This window comes from Megascapheus bottae, chromosome 31, assembly GCF_031878675.1.
Source record: "Megascapheus bottae isolate mThoBot1 chromosome 31, mThoBot2.hap1, whole genome shotgun sequence".
Taxonomy (NCBI): domain Eukaryota; kingdom Metazoa; phylum Chordata; class Mammalia; order Rodentia; family Geomyidae; genus Megascapheus; species Megascapheus bottae.
In genome coordinates this window covers 5,425,254-5,448,767 of record NC_143539.1, presented here as the reverse complement: position 1 = coordinate 5,448,767, position 23,514 = coordinate 5,425,254, and the positions used below count along the sequence as shown (strand labels likewise).

The 23,514-nt window shown below is 55.1% G+C and overlaps 2 protein-coding genes across 3 annotated transcripts in view; both read left to right on the top strand.

The window, feature by feature from the left end:
- The first annotated feature begins 2,129 nt into the window (after positions 1–2,129).
- Tmem145 (transmembrane protein 145) lies at positions 2,130–12,183 on the top strand. 2 transcript variants are annotated; one of them, XM_090322848.1, is made up of 15 exons: positions 2,130–2,306; positions 2,869–2,943; positions 3,077–3,154; positions 3,229–3,315; positions 3,417–3,518; positions 3,619–3,703; positions 5,016–5,087; positions 5,225–5,293; positions 5,664–5,744; positions 5,855–5,933; positions 6,086–6,179; positions 7,404–7,576; positions 8,688–8,808; positions 10,527–10,733; positions 11,538–12,127. In XM_090322848.1, exons 1-15 carry the CDS (start codon positions 2,190–2,192, stop codon positions 11,793–11,795), a joined length of 1,698 nt encoding a protein of 565 aa, XP_090178974.1. In that variant the 5' UTR covers positions 2,130–2,189; the 3' UTR covers positions 11,796–12,127. The 2 variants fall into 2 exon arrangements, with proteins under 2 accessions (XP_090178974.1, XP_090178975.1); XM_090322849.1 differs by having other exon boundaries at positions 2,131–2,306; positions 12,036–12,183.
- An 877-nt stretch (positions 12,184–13,060) lies between these two features.
- The window catches only part of Megf8 (multiple EGF like domains 8), a 38,013-nt gene continuing 27,559 nt past the window's right edge, over positions 13,061–23,514 (top strand). Inside the window, exons 1-8 of the mRNA XM_090322887.1 lie at positions 13,061–13,782; positions 16,888–17,051; positions 17,266–17,472; positions 19,026–19,206; positions 19,296–19,384; positions 20,711–21,126; positions 22,252–22,397; positions 22,519–22,641. Coding sequence (XP_090179013.1) covers positions 13,599–13,782; positions 16,888–17,051; positions 17,266–17,472; positions 19,026–19,206; positions 19,296–19,384; positions 20,711–21,126; positions 22,252–22,397; positions 22,519–22,641 — 1,510 coding nt within the window. The 5' untranslated portion in view covers positions 13,061–13,598. The remainder of the gene's footprint in view (positions 13,783–16,887; positions 17,052–17,265; positions 17,473–19,025; positions 19,207–19,295; positions 19,385–20,710; positions 21,127–22,251; positions 22,398–22,518; positions 22,642–23,514) is intronic.

Genomic DNA, 23,514 nt, shown 5'->3' with positions numbered 1-23,514 from the left:
AGAGACTCCCAGTCCAGTAGTGGCCACATACTGTCCAAGCTCCAGGGCTTGTACCTGGTGCAGGGGCTAGGGAACCCAAGATATGATTGAGGATTCTTTGGGAAAGACCCTGTGTTTTTCAGTTTGCTAGGAGGCAGGGAAGAACATGTAAGGCAATGAGAACAGCGTGCACAGAGGCCTGGTGGAGGGCAAATAGACTATGTGGCATCATTTTCATTTGACCCATATCCCTAGGCCATGCTGAGACATAGAGTGAGTCACATCGGGGCCTGCCCTGGAAAGGCTCTTGGTCTGATGGGCACAGGGAACAGTGTATGTACAGGAGGATCTCAGTAGGAATGGTAGGCAGATCAGGGCTGAATTGGACACAAGTTTTTTTCTTTCATTTATGATATAAAATATTTAAACCTCAGGCCAGGAGTTTGGCTTAGTGGTAGAGTGCTTCCCTAGCATGCACGAAGACCCGGGTTCGATTCCTCGGTACCACATATACATAGAAAAAGCCAGAAATAGTGCTAAGGCTCAAGTGGAAGAGCTCTAGCCTTGAGAAAGCCCAAGGACAGTGCTCAGGCCCTGAATTCAAGGCCCAGGACTGGCAAAAAAAAAAAATTTAAACCAATTGCCCACTGTTAAAAATCAGTTTGGGGGAGGGGCCGGGAATTTGGCCTAGTGGTAGAACGCTTGCCTAGCATGCAGGAAGACCCGGATTCGATTCCTCGGTACTACATACATAGAAAAAAAAAAAAAAGTGGTAGAGCCCTAGACTTGAGAAAATCCAGGGACAGTGCTCAGGCCCTGAGCCCAAGCCCAGGACTGGCAAAAAAAAAAAAAAAAAAAAAAAAATTGAGGGGGCTGGAAGCATGGCTCCATTTGCAGAGCAAGAACAGTAAGAGAGCATGGCATGGCGGGGGGTGGGGGGGGTGAGGCTCACATCTTGTCCTAGCTACTCAGGAGGCTAAGATCTGAGGGTTATGATTGGTTAGTCAGGACAGGAATAAGCTGTGAGATTCATCTCCAATTAACTGCCACAAAAGTGGAAATGGCAAGCTGCATGTGGTGGCTCACATCTGTAATCCTAGCTACTCAGGAAGCTGAGATCTGAGGATCAAGGTTCAAAAAGCCAGCCCCGGCACAAAAGGACCTGAGAGACTTTTTTTTTTTTTTTTTTTTTTTGCCAGTCCTGGGCTTGAGCTCAGGGCCTGAGCACTGTCCTTGGACTTTCTCAAGGCTAGAGCTCTACCACTTGAACCTCAGCCCCCCTTCTGGCTTTTTTTTTTCTCTATGTGTGTGGTACTGAGGAATCAAACCTGGGTCTTCATGCATGCTAGGTAAGCACTCAACCACTAGGCCAAACTCCTGGCCCCAGTACCTGAGACTCTTAACCTCTAGAAAATGAGAAGTGGGGCTTGGCTCAAAGGTAGGGTGGTAGCCTTGAGGTGAAGAGTTCAGGGACGGCGCCTAGGTCGAGTTCAAGCCCCAGGACCCACAAAACCAAACCAAACCAAACCAAACAAAAAAAACTGGAAGTGGCACGGTGAGAGAGTACTAGCTTTGAGGAAGGTTGCTCAGAGACAGCACCTAGGCCCCAGGAGAGACCCAAAACAAAACAAAACAGCAAAAAAACTCAGGCATACGTACCCATGCCCTGAAGTCAAGGCCGAAGACAGGGACAAACAAATAAACAAATAAATAAAAACGAGCAAGCAAGCAAGCAGATCAGTCCATCCCACAGCTCCTGTCTCACAGCCGTAGGTTCACAGCCTAAGAAGTGACGGGACGGGGCAGACAGCCAGGAATGGTGGCTGTGGCTGGAGGTCTTTGCTACTTCCTGCAGACTGTGCCCTAGAACCCGTGGCTTGCCCTCTGCGCCCCTCTGCTCCTGTGGCATGGAACCTGGGTCTCAGCTGGAGGTGGCTTCCGTGGACGAGGAGAGCTAATCCAAGAGTGATCCGCGATCACACGCGGGGCTGCGGAACCGGGCGGAGTGACCCCAGCTGGGCCCCGCCCGGACGTCCCCCCACCTGCCAGGCCGCGCGCGGGGGGCGGGGCGGGGGCGGGGCCCGGAGCCCGCGGCCCCTTTAATCGGGGGCGCGCGCCGGCGCTGGCAGTCGCCGCGGTCGCGGGGCCGGAGCGGGAGCCGGATCCCAGCGGCCGCCGGAGCCGAGCGAGCGGCCGCCGGAGCGGGCGGAATGGAGCCGCGCGCTCCCGCCCTGCGCCGCCTGCTGCCGCCGCTGCTGCTCCTGCTGCTGCCGCTGCCGCCCCGCGCCCGGGCCAAGTACGTGCGGGGCAACCTCAGCTCCAAGGAGGTGAGGCCGCCGGGTACCCCCCGAGCCCGCGCCGGGCCGGGGACGGGCGATGCGGGGCGCCGCCCCGCCCCCGGGCGGACCCGGGGTGCGCCGAGGGGGCTCCGAGTCCGGGCTGCCGGCTCGCGCGGTGGAGGCCGGACTGGGGGGCGGGGGTCTTTGAGCTCAGCGCTGGGCGGGGAGGGCGCGGGCCGCGAGGAGGTGGTGCTGAAAGGGACAGCACCCCAAACCCGGCCAAGCCCGGGTCCCCAGCACCGCATGTGCCACTGCGGGGCCCGGGTGTGCGTGGAGAGCCGGGGTGTGCGCGCGGGGAGGGGGCGCTGCGACGAGGTGGCCGGGGGCTGCACCTGGGCAGGGGAAGGGGGGGAGGGACCCGGCGTGGCAGGGACTCTGGAAACGGTGCTGGAGGTGACTCGTGGTATTTTGGTATTGGACTCCTTGTGGAATCTGCGAAGCCTGGTGAATCCGAGGGTGGGGAAGAAAAGGGGGGGGGGAAGGTGGCCTATGGAGTTGAGGAGAGTTCCAGAAGAACTCAGAAGGGGCTCTGACCCGGGCCCTTTCCCAGGACTGGGTGTTCCTGACGAGATTTTGTTTCCTCTCGGATTATGGCCGGTTGGACTTTCGCTTCCGTTACCCGGAGGTGAGTCTCTCCCCAAACCCCTAAGTGGAGGATGAAAACTTCCTTAGCTTATTCCACCCCAACGTGAGGGCTCCCCCAGATCCCTGCATCCCCAACTCCCCTCCCACACACACCCACATTTCTGGGTCTGCAGGCCAAGTGCTGTCAGAACATCCTCCTCTATTTCGATGACCCGTCCCAGTGGCCAGCTGTGTACAAGGCAAAGGACAAGGTGAGGGACACAGGAAGGGGAGGGGCGGAAGATGGTGGCTGGCCAGAGACTGACCCTGACCCTGCCTTCCCCAGGACTGCATGGCCAAGGAGTCCGTGATCAGACCTGAGAACAACCAGGTCATCAACCTCACCACCCAGTATGCCTGGTCAGGCTGTCAGGTGGGGAGGCCAAGGGGGTGGGGTGGGGTGAGCAGGTGGAGAAGGTTCCAGAGTCCTGGGGGACACTGAGGACACACTTCAGCCTCCTGGCACCTCCCCAGGTGGTGTCAGACGAGGGAACCCGCTACCTGAGCTGCTCCAGTGGCCGCAGCTTCCGCTCCGTGCGTGAAAGGTGGTGGTACATCGCGCTCAGCAAGTGCGGGGTAAGAGCGAGGGCTTGTCACCTGGGCCTTCTCCTCTTTGCCATTCTGCTGACTCCCTACCTGTGCAGGTGTCTCCTACAGCCTCCCCCATTGTCCACAGGGAGATGGGCTGCAGCTGGAGTATGAGATGGTCCTCACTAATGGAAAGTCCTTCTGGACCAAGCACTTCTCAGCAGATGAATTTGGTGAGCCCATTCCCTGGAGAAACAGGAACCAGGATACCTCCTCCTCCTCCTCCTCCTCCTCCTCCTCCTCCTCCTCCTCCTCCTCCTCCTCCTCCTCCTTCTTCTCCTCCTTCTCCTCCTTCTTCTTTCCTTCTGTTGGTCTTGGGGCTTGAACTGGGTCTGGGTGCTGTCTCTGAGCATTTCAGCTCAAGGCTACCACCCTTCCCCTGGAGCTACAGCGCCACTTCTGGTTTAGTGGCTAGAGATAAGAGTCTCATAGACTTTTAGTGCCTGGACTGGCTTTGAACCATGATCTTCAGATCTCAGCCTCCTGAGTAGCTAGGATTACAGAGCCACCACGCCTGCCTCTTTTCTTTCTTTCCTTGCTTAATTTATGTTTCATGCAGGTTCCAGAGCTATCCCTGGGCTTTTTTTTCATCAAGGCTAACACTCTATCCCTGGAACTACTTCTGTTTCCCCCCCACACCAGTTCTGGCTTAAACCCAGGGCCTGAGCACTGTCCTTGGGTTTTCTCAAGACTAGAGCTCTACCACTTGAGCCACAACCTCACTTCTGGCTTTTACTACATATGTGGTACCAAGGAATCAAACCAGGGTCTTCATGCATTCTAGGCAAGCACTCTACCACTAGGCCAAACTTCTGGCCTACTGGTTTTTTGGTGGTTCATTAGAAATGAGTCTCATGAACTTTCCTACTGGGTTTGGCTTTGTACCAAGATCTTCAGGCTTGGTGTGTGTGTGTGTGTGTGTGTGTGTGTGTGTGTGTGTGTGTGTGTGTGTGTGTGTGTGTACTGATCCTGGGCTTGAACTCTGAGCCTGGGCTCTGTCCCTGAGCTTTTTTTTTTTTTGCCAGTCCTGGGGCTTGAACTCAGGGCCTGGGCACTCTCCTTGGACTTTCTCAAGGATAGTGCTCTTCCACTTGAGCTACAGTGCCATTTCTGGCTTTTTCTGTGTATGTGGTACCAGGGAATTGAATCTAGGGCTTCATGCATGCTAGGCAAGCACTCTACCAGTAGGCTACCCTTCCGCCCCTCCCCTTTTTTTTTTGCTCCAGGCTAGTGCTCTACCACTTGAGCCACAGCCCCACTTGCAGCATATTTGGTGGTTAGTTGGCAATTAGAGTCTCAAGAACTTTCTTGCTGGTCTGGCTTTGAGCCTCAGTCCTCAGATCTCTGCCTCCTGAGTAGCTAGGATGGCAGGCGAGAGCCACCAATAACCAGCGAAAACCAGAATCTCTATGGGAGCCTTCGCAGGCACCTGCACAGGGACCAAAGAACTCAAAGAAACCCTTTCCTCCTTCCACCACATCCTAGGGATCCTGGAGACAGATGTGACCTTCCTTCTCATCTTCATCCTCATCTTCTTCCTATCCTGTTATTTTGGATGTGAGTCGGGTACATGCAGTAGGGGGTGGGATAGTGTGGGTGGGAGATCTGGGGAAGCTGGGGAGGAGAAGGGGCTGTCCTCCTGTGTGCTTGTGAACAGCCTTTTCCTGGATTTTGAACAGTCTTTCCTTTCCTAGATTTGCTGAAAGGCCGACAGTTACTTCATACCACCTATAAAATGTTCATGGCTGCCGCAGGAGTGGAGGGTGAGGTTTGAAGTCGCCTAGTTGTTGAGCTCTGAGGGAAGTTCTTGAGTTCTGAAGGGGTTCTGGGACCTGGACCACTGCGTCAGAAGGAGGAGGATTGGGAAGTAGAACTTTGCATCTGGGGGAGGAGGGCTGTGGCCAGGAACCCTAGGGCTGAGGGAGGAGGGCTGGGATCGGAGCCCTGGGGCTGAGAAAGGAAGGGGCTGGCAACAAAGGATTCCAGAGTCTCAATCTGTGGGAATAGGTGGTCTGGAGCCTGATGGGGGTGGTAGAGGGCTCAGATCATGGCGCATCACGGTGCTAGAGGCCAGCAATGCCTCCAAGCTGGTTTCTATCCTCTCCCCTCTGCCTCCCCTCCCCCCCCCTCCAGTCCTTAGCCTCCTGTTTTTCTGCATCTACTGGGGCCAGTATGCAACTGATGGCATCGGCAATTCCAGTGTGAAGATCTTGGGTGAGAATGGAGTGGTGGGCATCCCGGGGGAGGGAGGACAGAGCCCTTGGCTCAGGCCTGGTGTCTCCTCTCTGAGCCCATTTCTGAGCCATCCTCTCCTCCCTTCTCAGCCAAGCTACTCTTCTCCTCCAGCTTCCTCATCTTCCTGCTCATGCTCATCCTTCTGGGGAAGGGATTCACGGTGACACGGTGCCCGGGAAGGGGGGTGGTGCTTGCGGGGTGGCTGGGCTAGAGTTCAGGGCAGGGGGGCAGGGGTTGAGGGTGTGTGTTGGGGGGGGTATGGTTGCTCCTTCCTCCCTGACAGCCCTACCCTGCCATCTCCCCTCACGGCCTGCCGCCAGGGGGCGCATCAGCCACTCGGGTTCCGTGAAGCTGTCCGTGTACATGACCTTATATACCCTCACCCACGTGGTGCTGCTCATCTACGAGGCAGAAGTGAGTCCCCACTCCTGGCCCTGCCCGATGCCCTCCCCACCAGCATCTTTCTCCCTCCCATTTCCTCCTCTACTAGCCATCTCCCAGTAACTCTCCTCCTCCTCCTCCTCCTCTTCCTCCTCCTCCTCCTCTTCCTCCTCTTCCTCCTCCTCCTCTATCTCTCCGGTCTGTCACCCTCCCACTCCATGTGGAAGAGTTCAGGAGTCCCATGTGGTTCCACTTCCTAGCTGGCTGTCCTAGGGTAATGATGCGCCTTCCTCTCTTGGGACCCGTCTCTTCCTTTGAAAAACCCAGAGGATCTGGTGGCCTTCTCATCCCCAGGGCCTCCTCCCTCCTTGGAAGCCTTTTTTTCTTTTTTTTTTTTTTTGGTGTGGGAGCTGGTGCTTGAACTCAGGGCCTGGGCACTAGCCCTGATCCTTTTTTTCTTTTGTGCCAGTCTGGAGGCTGAACTTGGGGCTTGGACACCGTCTTCTGAGCTTTCTTATGTCTAGCACTCTACCAATTAAGCCACAGCACCAGTTCCAGTTCCAGCGTTTCTGTGTATGTGTTACAAGGGCTTTGGGCTTACTAGGCAAGCACTCTCTCATTAGGCCACAGTCCAGGCCCAGAGGATGATTTTTTTCCCCTTATTTTTGTCGGTCGTGGGGCTTGAACTCTGGGCCTGGGTGCTATCCCTGAGCTCTTCAGCTCAAGGCTACTGCCCTATCCCTGGGCCTGGGCATTGTCCCTGAGCTCTTCAGCTCAAGGCTGCTACCCTCCCCTTGGGGCCACAGTGCCACTTCCACTTTTCTAGTTGTTAATTGGAGATAAGAGTCTCATGGACTTTTTAGTGCTCAGGCTGGCTTTGAATCGTAATCCTCAGTTCTCAGCCTCCTGAGTAGCTAGGATTACAGGTGTGAGCTACCATGCCTGGCCAAATGGCTACTTTCCTTAGCCTCAGTTAACCCTGTTGTGGAATGGGCTGATGGGAAGCCCTCCCTCGTTGAACTGATGGTAATGGAAAAGCTTACATACAGAAGTGTTTCAGCGCCCGCCCAACACACAGTAGCAAGTGTGGCTCTTTTCTCTCCCCTTTTCTCTCTACCTCTGTGTGTCTCTACTTCCATCATCGAACCCTGCCTGCTGCTTGTATGGCTCACCCAGTTCCTCTCCTCCCTGTGTACCCAGGGCTGGGGGTGGGGCAGGAGGCTGGGGCCATGATGAATCCTCTTTCTGTGGGTCCAGTTCTTCGATCCAGGCCAGGTACTGTACACCTATGAGTCTCCAGCTGGCTATGGACTCATCGGGCTGCAGGTGGCAGCATACGTGTGGTTCTGCTATGCTGTGCTGGTCTCACTACGCCATTTCCCAGAGAAACAGCCCTTTTATGTGCCCTTCTTTGCTGCCTACACTCTCTGGTGAGACATGGCGGGCCCCCAACCCATTTCTGACTCCCCCAACTCAAACCCTCAGTACAGAAGATGTGTGTGTGTGTGTGTGTGTGTGTGTGTGTGTGTGTGTGTGTGTGTGTGTATACTGGTACTGGTACTGGGGCTTGAACTCATGGCCTGGAAGTTTTCTGTTAACTTTTTTGCTCAGGAGTGGTGCTCTGCCATTTGACCTTTTGTTTGATGATTAATTAAGAGTCTGAATGGATTTTCTTGTCCCGAACTGGCTTTAAACTTCCATCCTTGTATATCTCACACTCCTAAGTAGCTAGGATTACAGGTGTGAGCCATAGGCTGAGTTTATATGTGTAGCTTGCTTAGAAAGAAGACTGGCATGCAACAAACCCTTGTTATCCATTCAGTTACAGATTATTTTTGTCAGTCATGAACAAAAATAAATGGATTCTGGATGTGGGCATTGTCCCTGAGCTCTTCAGCTCAGGGTTAGCACTCTACCACTTGAGTCCCAGTGCCACTTCTGGTTTTTCTGGCGATTAATTGGAGATAAACGTCTCACTGACTTTTTGTGCCTGGGCTGGCTTTGAACCCTGATCCTCAGATCTCAGTCTCCTGAGTAGCTAGGATTATAGGCGTGAGCCACCAGCGCGCAGCCAGATCATTTATTTTTGTGCCAGTCTTGGGACTTGAATTCAGGATCTGAGCACTGTCCCTGAGTTGTCTCCCCCCCCCCCACCACCAAAGCTACTGTTATACTGCTTCAGCCACAGCTCCACTTCTGGCTTTTTGGGTAATTAATTGGAGAGGAGTGCCTGCATTGGCTTCAAACTTCAATCTTCAGATCTGAGTCTTCTGAGTAGCTAGGTTTATAGGCATGAGCCACTGGTGCCCAGATGATTGATTACTCCTTGGCTCCTAGAGTTCCCAGGCCCATGACATTCCTGCTACCTTTCAAACTCTACCTTCCACATGTCACACTAGCTGTCCATCAGATTGGGAGCTGTCAGCAGCCTATTGTGTGCAGGGTAGGGAGGAAGGGGTGGAGCCATGAGAGGGGGTGGAGCCACGAGGGGGTGGAGCCATGAGAGGCGTAGTCTCAGTCCACCCAACATCTCTTCTGCAGGTTCTTTGCAGTTCCTGTCATGGCCTTGATTGCCAACTTTGGGATCCCCAAGTGGGCCCGAGAGAAGATTGTTAACGGCATTCAGCTGGGGATTCACTTGTATGCCCATGGAGTGTTTCTGGTAAGGATGGACATCCAGGTTGGGGTGGGGAACTCAAGTGTGGAGAATGCCTGATGCCCTGTTCTTCATCTCCTTGAATATCTGCTCAGGAACTCCTGACCCAGCTGAGGAGGTTCTGCTAGAGGACTCTGTTCCCAGAGCTCACAGTGTGCCCACACAGGGGATGTACTTGGCTCCCCCCCCTCTCCCGCAAAAGAAGGGGCCAGGTTTTCCATCCTGTAACTCACAGCCTGATTTACGTGCAGACCCCCTGCCTTCTCGAGTCAGTCCCACTGCAGGAAGTCAGAAAGGGGCAGAGAGAGGAGAAATGCTGAGACCCTGCCTTATGCCAAGCTCTGCACCAGTGGTTTTCATTTCTACCCTCTCATCTTTCCAAAAGGCATTGTAATCCTTTTTTGGCCAGTGAGGCTTGGGTTGTTGGTAGTAATGTGCCCCAGATCTCACACTTTGTGATGGAGCTAAGAGGTGCCATGCCAGCTTAGAGCGCCACCCATAGTGCACTTGCTATTATTTTATCCTTCAGCCAGCTTTTTCCTAAAAATGCCCACCGCAGCTCAGCACATCTCCTCTTCTGGTATCCAGGGGTCCCTATGTTCAGCTCTTGCTCATTCATTTAGCACAAGCTTGTAAGCTGGCTGTGCTGGGCTTGGGGTGGAGGGTGCAGTCATACCTAGACTAGGCCTTTATAACCTACCAGAGCTATCTCCCCCATTCAGCCATTGATTGAGGGCTTGAATATGCCAGGCATTGTTCTAGAAGGTACTAGTGATTTACCAGCAGGTTAAGTTCTTAACTTAACCTGCTGTTTATGAAAATATCTTGTGCTTTCCCATATGATTGTGATTGTTTGAATGTGGGTAGGGTAGTGTCACTGAGAGAAACTCAACTTTTTAGTTTTTCATTCTGTCTGTCTCTTGTGCCAGCTCTAGGGCTTGAACTCAAAGCCTCAGCACTGTCACTGGGCCTTGCTCAAGGCTGCCGCTCTACCACTTGAGCCACCGCTCTACTTCTGACTTTTTGGTAGTGTACTGGAGATAAGAATCTCATTGACTTAGCCTGGTGAGGTGGCTCACACCTGTAATCCTAGCTACTCAGGAGGCTGAGATCTGAGGATCAAGGTTCAAAGCCAGCTTGGGCACAAAAGGACCTGAGACTCTTCTTATCTCCAGTTAACCTTTAGAAAACGGGAAGTGGGGCTTGGCTCAAGGGTAGGGTGGTAGTCTTGAGCTGAAGAGCTCAGGGACAGTGCCCAGGCCTAGTTCAAGCCCCATGACCCACCATAAATAAATAAATAAATAAAAAGAATCTCACTGACCTTTTGCCTGGGCTGGCTTGGAACCTAGATTCTCAGAGCTCAGACTCCTGAGTAGCCAGGATTACAGGCATGAGCCACCAGTGCCCCAGCTAGTTTTTGATTATATCTAAGCCACAATCAAGAGTTTTTTTTTTTTTTTTTCATTTTATGGGTCTTGGGGCTTGAACTTCGGGCCTGGGTGTTGTCCCTGAGCTCTTCAGCTCAAAGCCCCACTTCCCTCAAAGGGTCTTAACCTATCAGGTTACTAATGGAGCAGGCAGAGGCTGTCATTCGAGGGGTGCTGAGGGGAAAGACCCTGTCTGAATGGCAGCAGAGGATGGGAGGAGGATGAGATGCGTGGGGAGAGGGGTCAGCCCGGACGCCAGTCCACGCTCTTCCAGCTTGTCCCTGGCCTTGGCCTCAGATCATGACCCGCCCGTCGGCGGCCAACAAGAACTTCCCGTACCACGTGCGCACGTCGCAGATCGCCTCGGCCGGGATCCCCGGGCCCGGAGGAAGCCAGCCGTCGGACAAGGCCTTCCCCCAGCACGTCTACGGGAACGTGACGTTCATCAGTGACTCGGTGCCCAACTTCACGGAGCTCTTCTCCATCCCTCCGCCCGCCTCCTCCGTAAGCCCCGCGGCCACGGCGCCCGAGGAGCTGCTGGCGCCGCCCCTGGAGTACCTGACCCCGGTCCCGGCCCCGCCGCCGCCGCCGCCGCCTCCGCCGCCCTCCCTGCCGGCGCCCGGGCGTCTGAGCCCACCCCCTGCCTTCCGCACCCCCCGCGTCCCCACCCCGCGCCGCGACCACCCCCCAGCGCCCGCGCCCACCCTGCCCGGCTGGGTCCTGGCCCTTCTGCGCACGCCCCCGCCCACGCCGCGCGCCGTGCCCCCGCCGCCTGCCTTCCGGAGCCCTACCCCCGAGCCCCCGCCGCCGCCCGAGTTTGCCCGGCGCATGCCGACGCCACCCCCGGAGTACCTGGCTCCTCTGCCCAGGCGGCCCGCCACCCACCCCTTCCCTGGTTGAGTGACAAGGGGCGTCCATTCTGGGCGCCACCCACTCCCCTGATGGACAGGGGCGCCCACTCTGGGCTCCACCCACTCCCCTGATTGACATTGGCGTCCACTCTGGGCTCCACCCACTCCCCTGATGGAGGGGCGCCCACTCTGGGCTCCACCCACTCCCCTGATGGAGGGGCGTCCACTCTGGGCTCCACCCACTGCCCTGATTGACATTGGCGTCCACTCTGGGCTCCACCCACCCCCCTGATGGAGGGGCGTCCACTCTAGGCGGCACCCCCCACCCTCACGACAAGTGCGTCCACACTGGGGGGTGGGGCTCTCTAGGAGGGGGAGGGGGACGGGCCTTCGGGGCCGCATCTGCCCCTCCCCCCCGAGGGTCCCGGACAGTCTCTGACCCTGACCCCCCTCCCAGGCCGGGAAGCAGGTGGAGGAGACGGCGGTAGCGGCGGCGGCGGTGGCCCCGAGGGGTCGCGTGGTGGTGACCATGGCCGAGCCGGGCGCGGCCTCCCCGTCCCTTCCCGCTCGGTTCCCCAAGGCGGCTGACTCGGGCTGGGATGGGCCGACGCCCCCCTACCAGCCGCTGGTTCCCCAGACGGCGGCGCCGCCGAGCGGCGGCTTCACCGAATACTTCAGCATGCACACAGCCGGGGGTCCCGCACCCCCGGTCTGAGCGCCCCGGCCCCGCCCTCCCCGCCGCCCCTGCCCTACGGGCCGGGCCCCGGCTGGGCTCCGGATTCCTCCCCCGCTTCCCCAGCTCCGTCCCGGCCCCAAGGACGGACCGTCCAGGGCCCTGCCGACCTGCCCCATCCCGCGCCCGCCCAGGTGGGGTGCGCTGTGCCCCCCCCCCGCCCCTTACGTCCTCTGTGCCAAACGGTCCCGCGGGAGCCGCTCTCCCCGTCCCCTCCCTCAGCCCCTGCCCCGAACGGCGCCGGATTCTGGGCTCCCGCTGTTCCGTGATCTCCGACCCCCTGGCCCCCTCCGAGACCTCTGACCCCGCTGGACTCCGCCACGCCGGTGATGACCGCCAGGACCCTGCCCGTGATTCTCCAGGACTCCAGGACTCCCGAGACCCCGAGCGCCCTGCTCCAGGGACGCCAACGCCACCGGATCTGGGACCTCCGCCCCGCGCGCGGCTCGGGGGAGGGGCTCTCTTTCTTGCCAAAATAAAGAGGAGTCGTTGAGGTTTTTATGTACACTGGGGCCTCTTTTGCTCGTGTGTGTGTGTGTGTGTGTGTGTGTGTGTGTGTGTGTGTGTGTGTGTGTGTGTGTCCGGCCTGGGGCTCGAACTCAGGGCCCTGGGCGCTGTCTCCAAGCTTTTTTTCCACTCAAGGCTGGCGCGCTCTACCGCAGGAACCACAGCTTTGCTTCTGGCTTTTTGGCAGTTCCTTGGAGATAAGGGGCTTACAGACTTTCCTGCCCCAGGCTGGCTTTGAACCGCGATCCTCGGATCGCAGCCTCTTGAGCAGCTAACATGCGAGAGCCACCGGCTTGCAGTTTATAACTGGACTTTTATGCCGAGCCAGCATCAGGAGGTCTAGAAGAATCATCTAGCAGAACCCTTCGTGGCACCACTCCTTTCGTTTTACCTTCTCTTTACCAGTGAGACACAGGGGTACCTACTAAATCAAACGCAAGACGGATCCGAGCCTGGGTCGGCGTCTCGGCACCGCGCATGCGTGGTGCACCCAGCCACGGGCTCCGATCCTCACCGCGCAGGCGTCGGGGTGCAGAGGGGCGGGGCCTCCCTCCAGTCCTCCCAGGGCCGCTCTGACCTGCGGCTGGGCCCCTTCTCGCCTCCTCTCTCCCAGTCTTTCCACAGCGGCTGCGCGGCTCCCGCCCTCCCGGCGGGTCTCCCTCCCCGTCCCTCCTCTACCCCGGCCGCTCTAGCCCAGGAGTCCCCTCAGTCTCTCTGATCCGGCCGGGCCGCCGGTGGAGCGAAGCGCGCGCCTATGGGATCCCAGCCCGAGGCCCTGAAGCCAGGCTCCGCCCCCGGCGCCCGCTGGCGCCCCGCCCCCGGCTCCAGGGGTCTCCCCGGGACCTTCTGGCCCTGGAGGGTCGCACCGTCTATGGAGGCCCCTCGGAGCCGTAGAGCCCTTCGCCCCCGGGCACCCAGCCTTCTATGAAGGTCTGTTTGGGCCTGCGGCGGTCCGAGTCTAATTGCTGGCTGGTCTCTGTGTGTGGGGGGGGTCGGCCCCCCTATGGGGGTCTGTGTCTATGAGGGACCCCTATGGTCCTCAGGAGTCTGTGGACCCGACTATGAAGAGCCCCTAGGCAGGGCCTTCCATGGATGGGTAGGGCCCGCCCCTCGGCATCCAGGGCCGGCCCACACCGGCTGCCCCTTCGGTGGGGTCTCTGAGGCCCCCCGGGCCTACAAGGCCTTAGGGGTCGCGTTGGCGGGGTCTCAAGCCTCGAGGGGGCCTCTCCAGGTCTTTCCGGTCCTCCCCGACTCTCACGGTGAGTGCTGGAGGCGACCATGATCCTGTGCCGGGCTCTGGCCGCGGCCCTGGCGGCCCTGGCTTGGGCCGTGCTCTCCCCCAGGGGGGCCCTGGCCGGAGACTGCAAGGGGCAGCGGCAGGTGCTCCGAGAGGCGCCAGGCTTCGTGACGGATGGTGCTGGCAACTACAGCGTCAATGGCAACTGCGAATGGCTTATCGAGGGTGAGTGGGGCCGCAGTTGTCACTCATTCATTCGTTTGTACAATCGTCTCCTCAGCAGCACAATCCCAGAGTCTGGTCCTCATCCAGAAATTATGCTTTAAAATGTTGGGACCCTTCAAGATTGCAGACAACCTGCTCCTTCTCAGCCTGGGAGGGTGGTAAGTCTATGGGGGAGTTAGCTGCATATATGCAGACTCAGTTACAAACCAGCTGAGAGTGCATACCTGTAGTCCCAGAATTTAAGAAGCAAAGAGAAGAGAATTGAGAGTGGGAGGCCAGCCAGTGTTATCTAGTGAGTATCCGCCTGTATCTCTGTCTTTCTCATGCACACACACACACTCAACAAAATAAACCAGGCTCAGAGTCCAAGCAGCTGGCTTAGAATGTACGTTCTTCTTCTTAATGGCATTGTAGTTTGGGGAAAGAGAACTTCTCTCTCTGAGGTTCAGCTTTCTTTACTCCAAATGGAGATAATATTCACCTCCTCTAGGAATTGAAGACCAAGTATTGGAACATAATGGAGGCCTGGCACATAGTAAATGTTCAACAAATGGCATCAAGATTATTTTTGTTAAGCCAGGATCTGATGGCTCACGCCTGTTATCCTAGCTACTCAGGAGGCTGAGATCTGAGAATCATGGCTTGAAACCATCCCAGGCATGGAAGTCTGTGAGACTCATCTCCAATTAACCACCCCCAAACCAAAAGTGGGGCTGTGGTTCAAAGTGGTAGAGCATTAGCTTTTAGCTGGTTTTGAACCGTGATCCTCAGATCTCAGCCTCTTGAGTAGCTCGGATTACAGGCATGAGCCAGCATACCTGGCTTCCCTCCAGTCTTTTATGTTCTAGACATTGCATTTGCAGACAAGACATGAACAAGAGACAAATAGAGTTCCAGCAGTTCCTGGTGACTATGGTTTAGAGTTCAGTAGCAGAGATAACTGCATCAACAGTGACAAACCTAGTTTAGTCTGTGATGGGAGAAACCCCTGTGCCTAGCAGAGCCCAGCTTTAGTCAGACAGAAGCAGGAGGAAGAAAGAGGGAATCGGAGTTTGAGAGTGATAGCATATGCCTGTCATTCCAGTTACTGTGAAGGCAGAGATCTGGAAGAATGGAGGTTCTAGGCTGGTCCAGGCAGCAGTTATAAAGACTGCATCTTAACAAATGAACCAAGTGTCGTAACACATCCATACAGCTGTAAAGGAGGCATAGGTAGGAGAGATTGCTGTCTGTGACTGGCTTTGAGCAAAAACAGAAGACCATATCTGAAAATAGTGACAGAGGCCAGAAATGTCCAGACCTTACAGGGAGATAGATGTGGGCGTTGGTCTCCATGGAGAGGTCAGAGGTCATGGGCCAAGGCTGGACAAGTGCCAGGGACTGCATCATGCAGAGGGCTTCCTTGGCAGGCTGTGGAGCTCAGTCTCTTACCTTGGGGCACTGGGGAGCTATGGGGAGCAGAAGGATCTAGTTGGTGTGTGTGTGTTATATACCGATCCTGGGGCTTGAACTCAGGGCCTGGCCTCTGCTCTGAAACTTTGCTTGAGGCTTGCACTCTACCGCTTGAGCCTTAGCACCACTTTCGGCTTTTTTTTTTCTATGTATGTGGTACCGAGGACTCAAACCCTGGTCTTCGTGCATGCTAGGCAAGCACTCTACCACTAGGCCAAACTCCCCGCCCACCTGAAGTTTTTTTTTTGGTAGTCAATTAGACATAAGAGTCTCATGGAGTTCCCTGCCCAGGCTAGCTTTGATACTCAAATCTCATCCTCTTGAATAGCTAGGATTGCAGGTCTGAGCCACGGCCCTGGCTTTGGTTGATGTTTAAGAAGCTCTCTCTGGCTGCTTTGTAGAATATGGATGAAGGCATGCATTTTGGGATAAACACGTCTACCTGTCTGCAGCTTGCTGGCTGTTCTTGTCAGGCTGCAGGATGGGAATAGAATGAAGTGTGTGATTGAGTGGGGGGAGTTATTAAGTATTCTGAAACCTTGGAGAGTCTCAGATTGATTGAGATTGGGGAAGGAGTGGGAACTCGTTGTGACCTTTAATCCCTCCTCTGTCCACTGCTCACAGAGACTGTGCTGAGGCCAAAGGAGGTTACCCACGTTATGTGAATAGGCCACTGATAGGAAATTTTAAAGCATGTGTAGGAGTTTACTGAGTTGGAGAAGGGAGCAGCCCCTCTGAAGACACAAAGGAACCTGGAGTGTCTTAAGGTTCTTGTCTGGGTCTAGCTGTCTGTCTGCATCATGGACAGAGAGTTGAGAGCCAGAAGTCTAGGAGGATGGGCCTTGAATGTTACACTGAGTACAGACTAGAAACTTGATGTGCTGGTTGCTGGTGTTGCATGAGAAAATGTGATCTGGGGCAAGGGCTAAGGTGAGAGACTGAGACACTTGAGAGGCAGGGAGGGTTCTTTCTTTTTCCTAAAATATTTATTTATTTTTTACTTATTTATTTATTTATTTATAGTACGGGGGTTTAAACTGGCCTGGTGATGATTAGGCAGGCATTGTGCTACCTCAGCTGTGTTTCCAGCCCTCTTAATTTTTTTTGTGACAGGGGTCTCTGTAGTTCTTGCTGGCCTTGAACTCAGTGCTGGGATTACAAGTCTACACTGTTGTGCCTTGTTTAACCTGCTTACTTTTATGCCATGTTCATACTTTATCTAGTCTCAGTGTTTTTTTTGGGGGGGAGGTAGTGGTGGTGGTAGTTTGGAATCAGATTTCTCTTAAGTGGTGGTGAGAGTGGATGGAAACAGAAGACCTTGAACTTGAGGAGTCACCAGGGGAAGGCAGATGAGGGATCCAGCCTCCGCAGGCACTTGACAAAGACGTGGTTGTCAGCCATGGAGAGATCTGTGTAATTTGGACAGGGATGGTGAGAGAGACTCTGGCAAAGCAGAAAGGCCTGGGCCTTGACTGCAGCGTGAGCCTGTCTGAGGCTGGACAGGGGCAGAATGAATGAAGATGCCTTGGCTTCACTGAAGGAGTCTCATCTCTCAGTTTCCTCACCTGCGTGGTGGAACGGTGGGGGGAGGGACTGACATTGTGATTCCTCTGGCTGTGTTGGAATTTGGCTCCCTCTGTGTTCTTTGCTCAGCCCCAAGCCCCCAACACCGGATCCTGTTGGACTTCCTTTTCCTGGACACAGAGTGCACTTACGATTATCTGTTCGTGTATGATGGCGACTCTCCGAGAGGCCCGCTGCTGGCCAGTCTGAGTGGGAGCACACGGCCCCCACCCATCGAGGCGTCCTCAGGCAAGGTCAGTGGCTCAGGCTGTGGGGATGTGGCTGGAGGACTCAGTGTGTGTGTGTGTGTGTGTGTGTGTGTTGGACAGAGGGAGGAATTTTTTCCTGGAGGGACAGTCAGCCAAAGGGCATCCCAGAGGACATGGGGATGACAAGGCCAGAGAGACAGAGGCAGTGCCTGGGCCATCCTACCCTGTCCACTGTGCCCAGCTGTCCTTGTCCCCACAGATGCTGCTGCACCTCTTTAGTGATGCCAATTATAATCTACTCGGCTTCAATGCCTCCTTCCACTTCTCCTTGTGCCCGGGTGGCTGCCAGAGCCGTGGGCAGTGCCAGCCCTCAGGAGTGTGTGTCTGCGATCCAGGCTGGGGAGGGCCCGACTGCAGCCTGCAGGAGTGCTCGGCCTACTGTGGCAGCCATGGCACCTGTGCCTCGGTGAGTTCATGCCCAGGGTCCCTGAGAACTCAGTTCTGTGACCACATCCAGTATCATGGCTCTTGAGATTGGACTTCCCTCTTGCCTGACCCACCCTAGACTACCAGAGATCTCCAGCCCTGCTTCACTGGCACCTGAAGACCCGCTTTGCCCTCCCACCCTGATACCCTGGCCTCCCCTCACCTGAGCACTCTGCCCTCCTCCCTCCTCTTAGCCAGCTCCTCCTGTGGCCCTGCCTTCTGTCAGGACTTCTGTCTTTGTGTGTGTGTGTGTGTGTGCTGGTACTGAGACTTGAACTCAGGGCCTGGGCACTGTCCCTTAGCTTTTCTGCTCCAGGCTGGTGCCTTGCCATTTGAGCTATAGCTCCACATCTGGCTTTTGTTGTAGTTTTTTGGAGATAAAAACCAAGACTGTTCTACGTGGTCTGGCTTTGACTCGCAGTCCTCAGATCTCAGCATCCCAGGTAGTTAGGCTTACAGGCAGGAGCTAGTGGCAACTGACAATTTCTATCCTTTTATCACTGATCCTGCACTAGAACCAGGCACTCTGGCTGGGGATCTAAATCATGTGTGAGCCTTACCTGACTCTATTTATCCTATCTGAGCCCTTTCAGCCTGCAGTGAACTGGGACCTCACTCACTGGAAAGACTCACTATCTTTCTTGCAGCCTCTCTTCTTCTGTCTGTCCTTTCTCAGCCTATTTTCTTTGTTCTATCTCTTCCCTCTGGTTATGTCCTGCTTTCTGTTTTTTTGTTTTTGTTTTTTTGGTGGGTCATGGGGCTTGAACTCAGGGTCTGAGCACTGTCCTTGTGCCGTCTCCATGCTAGTGCTTTACCACTTGAGCCACAGCACTATTTCCGGCTTTTTCTGTGTATGTGGTACCAAGGAATTAAACCCAGGGCTTCTTGCATGCTAGGCAAGCACTCTACCACTAGACCATGCTCCCAGCCTAACCACTCCGGCTTCTGAGTGGTTAATTGGAGATGGGTCTCAGACTTTTGGCTTTGAAGCACAGTCCTCAGATCTGTCTCCTATGATTATAAGCATGAACCACCAGCGCCCAGCTGTCCTTCTTTCTGTCCACCTGTCTTTCCTTTAGGCCTTCTGCCTCTCTCTCTCTCTCTCTCTCTCTCTCTCTCCCTCTCTCTCTCTCTCTCTCCCTCCCTCCCTCCCTCCCTCCCTCCCTCCCTCTCTCTCTCTCTCTCTCTCTCTCTCTCTCTCTCTCTGTTAGTCAGGAGGCTTGAACTTCAGGGCCTGTGTACTGTCCTTGGACACTTTTTGCCCAAGGCTAGCACTCTGCCACTTAAGCCACAGTGCCACTTCTGGCTTTTTCTGTGTATGTGGTACCAAGGAATCGAACCCAGGGCTTACATGTATGCTAGGCAAGCACTTTACTACTAGGCCATCCTCCTGACCATGCCTTTCTCTTTAACATTCTCTCCCTTCCTGTCTACCCTGTCTGCCCCATCTGTCTCACTCTGGCTGTTTCTCTTTTTGTATCCCCTTCCACCTCTCTGATTCTTTTTTTCCCTGCCTTTATGTCCCCTTCCTAGCCCCTGGGACCTTGCCGCTGTGAGCCTGGCTTCCTGGGACGTGCCTGTGACCTTCATTTGTGGGAGAACCAGGGAGCTGGCTGGTGGCACAATGTCAGTGCTGGAGACCCTGCCTTCTCTGCTCGGATTGGGGCAGCTGGTGCTTTCCTGTCCCCACCAGGGCTGCTGGCTGTTTTTGGAGGTGAGCGGCTTGAGGGGAGTGAGTGTGTGGAACTTTGGGGGCTTGCGTGCAGCCTGTGGCCAGAGCTTGAGACTTCTACCGCTCCACAGGCCAGGACCTCAACAAGGCCCTGGGTGACCTGGTCCTGTACAACTTCTCTACCAACACCTGGGAACGCTGGGATCTGAGTCCTGCACCGGTATGGACCCTCTTCTGCCCTGCTTGGGGGAGCCTGTCATTCACTAGACCCAGCCAAGTCCCCCAGAGCAGCCTCTATCACCTGCTTCTTTCCTCCACAGCTTATCAGACAAACCTCCTTCAGTTTCTACCTTTGCTCGCACTGATATATATATATATATTCTGGGCCTAGGTGCTGTCTGAGCTTTTGTGCTCAAGGCTAGTGCTCTACCAAGTAAGCCACACCTCCTTTCTGGCTTTTTTTTTTTTTTTTTTTTTGCCAGTCCTAGGCTTGAGCTCAGGGCCTGAGCACTGTCCTTGGACTTTCTCAAGGCTAGAGCTCTACCACTTGAGCCTCAGCATCATTTCCAGCTTTTTTTCTATATATGTGGTACCAAGGAATCAAACCTGGGTCTTTGTGCATGCTAGGCAAGCACTCTACCATTAGGCCAAACCCCCAGCCCCCTTCTGGCTTTTTGTGGTTAAGTGGAGATAAGAGTCTCAGAGCTCATGCCTGTAATCCTAGCTACTCAGGAGACTGAGATCTGAGGATCGAGGTTCAAAGCCAGCCAGAGCACTCTTACCTCCAATTAATTTCTAGAAAACCGGAAGTGAGGCTGTGGCTCCAAGGTTAGGCCAGTAGCCTTGAGCTGAAGAACTCAGGGACAGCACCCTGGCCTAGATTTCAAGCCCCTGAACCCCCCGCAAAAAAAAAAAAAAGTCTCAGGGGCTTCGGGCTGGCTTTGAATCTACCCTCAGATCCTCGTAGCCTCCTGAGTAGGTAGGGTGGCAGGCATGGGCCTTCAGTACTTGGTTTCTTTTTCTTAAAAAAAATATTTTCTTTTGAAAATTATTGTCTTATTTCTGTATTAGTATCCACATGTAGCACGAGGGGTTCACTGTGCTATTTCTGCTATTTCTACAGATGTACACAATGCATTTTGAACAAATTCATCCCCTCTACCTTCAGTTTCTTTTTTTCTTTCTACTCCCCCACCCCTGTACATCTTGTCTCCCATGTCTCTCAGTCTGCCTCTATTTTTGGCTTATTCTTGGTGTCTTGTCCATCTTGTCCATGCCTCTGTCTCTCTGAGGCTGCTCCTCTGTTGTTCTGACACTTCTATTTCTGTCTGCCTCCATGTTTTGCTGCATCTCTCCCTCTTACTGCGTCTGTCTCTCTGCTTTTTGGCTTCTGCCCTTTTCTTTCCCTGCTTATCTCTGTCCTCATTGTCTCTGTCTGTCTCACTCTCCATCCATTTGTCTGGTCTCTGCATGTCTGTGTCCATGTCTGGCTTGGACTCCATCCAGCCACGTCTTCCCATCTCTGTCTCCTTGTCTCTCCTCACAGGCTGCCCGCCATTCCCACGTGGGCGTGGCCTGGGACGGCTCCCTGGTGCTGATGGGCGGGGAGCTGGCTGATGGTTCACTCACCAATGATGTGTGGGCCTTCCGTCCATTGGGCAAAGGCCACTGGGAGCTCCTGGCACCCCCTACGTCCAGCTCCTCAGGGCCTCCAGGACTGGCAGGCCACGCAGCTGCTCTGGTGGATGACACGTGGCTCTATGTATCTGGTGGCCGCACCCAGCATGACCTCTTCTCCTCTGGCCTCTTCCGCTTCCGTCTGGACAGCACCAGTGGGGGTTACTGGGAACAGGTGATCCCTGCAGGTGGGCGCCCCCCTGCCGCCACTGGCCACTCCATGGTATTCCACGCCCCATCTCGGGCCCTGCTGGTCCATGGTGGACACCGGCCTTCCACTGCCCGGTGAGTGGCTTGCCCCATACCCCTCTCCCTTAGGGTCAGGCCAGTTCTACACCTAAGAGAGGCTTAGATTTAAGAAGTCTTTGGGGACAAGTACAGTGGTATCCACCTGTCATTCCAGCAAATTGGATCCAGGTGAGCCTAGGTAAAGTAAGCCAGACTATTCAAAAATAAATCCCAAAGTGGAAGGACTGAGGTGTGGACCAGGTGGTAGAGCACCTGCCTAGCAGGCGGGAGGCCCTTAGTTTCATCTCTAGTACCAACCCCACTCCCATGCCTTCCCCCCGAAATGGCCGCAGCCACTAACAGAGGCCTAGAGATATTCAGTCTTCTCCCTCCCTCCGTCCCTCCTTCATTCACTTGGTTACTCACTCATCCACTCCCACTCCCACACACTGAGGTTTTGTTTTGCTTTTTGGCCAGTTGCAGATCTTGAACTCAGGGCCTGAGCTTAGTTCCAGAGCTCTTTTACTCAAGGCTAGTGCTCTACCACTTTAAGCCATAGCTCTACTTCCGGTTTTCAGGAAGTGAACTGGAGATGAGAATCTCATAGATTCCTGCCCCAGCTCGCTCTGAACCGCAATGCCTGTAAACCACACCTCAGCCTCCTGAGTAGCTAGGATTCCAGGAGTGAGTGACCAGTAACCAGCTGTCTGTGATTCTTTATTAACCTTCCTGGCCAGTGTCCTCCTATATACTCCATTCATTCATTCATTCATTCATTCATTCATTCTTTTAGTCACTCTTTTTTTTTTTTTCCAGTCCTGGGCTTGAGCTCAGGGCCTGAGCACTGTCCTTGGACTTTCTCAAGGCTAGAGCTCTACCACTTGAGCCTCAGCACCACTTCCGGCTTTTTGCTATGTATGTGGTACCGAGGAATCGAATCCGGGTCTTCATGCATGCTAGGCAAGCACTCTACCACTAGGCCAAACTCCCGGCCCTAGTCACTCATTCTGTGTCCAGCCCTGATCAGATTATGCAGACAATTCATCTAATCATGGTACTGCCCACAGCAAGTGTCTAGCGAGGAGAGTTTGTTGACTCTGACCTCCTTCCTGAGAGCCCAGGTGAGGCAGGGCGTGGCTCCTCCCTTCTAGCCCAGAGCCTCTGCTTGCCTGTCCACTGCAGGTTCTCTGTAAGGGTAAACTCCACAGAGCTCTTCCACGTGGACCGGCGCGTGTGGACCACCCTGAAGGGCCGGGAAGGACTGCAGGGCCCCCGCGAACGAGCCTTCCACACGGCCAGCGTTCTGGGCAACTACATGGTGGTGTATGGTATGGAGGCCCCCGATCCTGCCCACCTGTCAGGGGCTTGAGCTGACCCTGACCTGAGGCTCCTGCCTGGTCCCACACCTCTTTTGGGCTCATCAGCTGTGCCCCTTCCCTTTTTTCCCAGGGGGTAACGTGCACACCCATTACCAGGAGGAAAAGTGCTATGAAGATGGCATCTTCTTCTACCACCTTGGCTGCCACCAGTGGGTATCGGGGGCTGAGCTGGCCCCCCCAGGGACTCCTGAGGGTAAGCAACTCCAAGGGCTCCCCCACACTGAATCTGGGCAGGAGCCTTCCCGCAGCCTGTTGCCTCCAGCCTGGGCCCAAGAAAGAGCTGCCGCATCACTGCGGAGCTGGGAGGCAGGTGTGGCAGCAGGGGATGTAGGTCCCAGCCCAGGTTTTGTGTGTCCAGATGCTCCAGATTCTGTGTCAGCTGCCCCAGGTTGCTGCTTCTTAGCAGGGTCATAGTGGACAAGTAGCAGGATCAAGATGGCTGGCTCCAAACAACCCCTTGCCCTGGCCTCTCACACGGCGGGGGGGGGGCAGTGGGGGGGGGTCACTGGGCTGTCAGGAGAGTAAGTTGAGGGGGTGCGTGAAGCATGAAATGACCAGAGAAGGCCTCCACTTGTTCCTTTTTTATTGTTCTGTGGGCCAAGCCTCGTGGCTTGTGTAGCACAGGAGTCAGTCTGAGCGCTGGGAAGTGACCGTTCACTGTCACTTGCCTGTCAGTCAGGACGTTTGGTTGTATGTGACAGAAACTCAGCCCATCTGGTATGAGGACAAAGGAGAACTTCTTGGTTCATTTAAGTGAAAGCTTCAGGCTGAGCTGGATCCAGGAGTTCACTGATGGCATTCGCCATTTCCAGCACCAGTTCTCAGCTAGGTTCACTTTTGTCTGGGTTTGTTCTTCATAGATGGTCACTAGCTTGGATTAAATCTGCTCCCTTAAAATGCCTGGATGAAGGAGGTTGCTCTTCTAGATCAGTTCCTGAAACAGACAGATTTGTGCTCAGGCCCTACTTCTACCAGCTCCACTCGTGTCCCTGGGCAGTAGGGAAAGGATATTTTCCTGGAGGGACATTCTCCACTTAGAGAAGTCACACCTCAGGCCACACAGCTA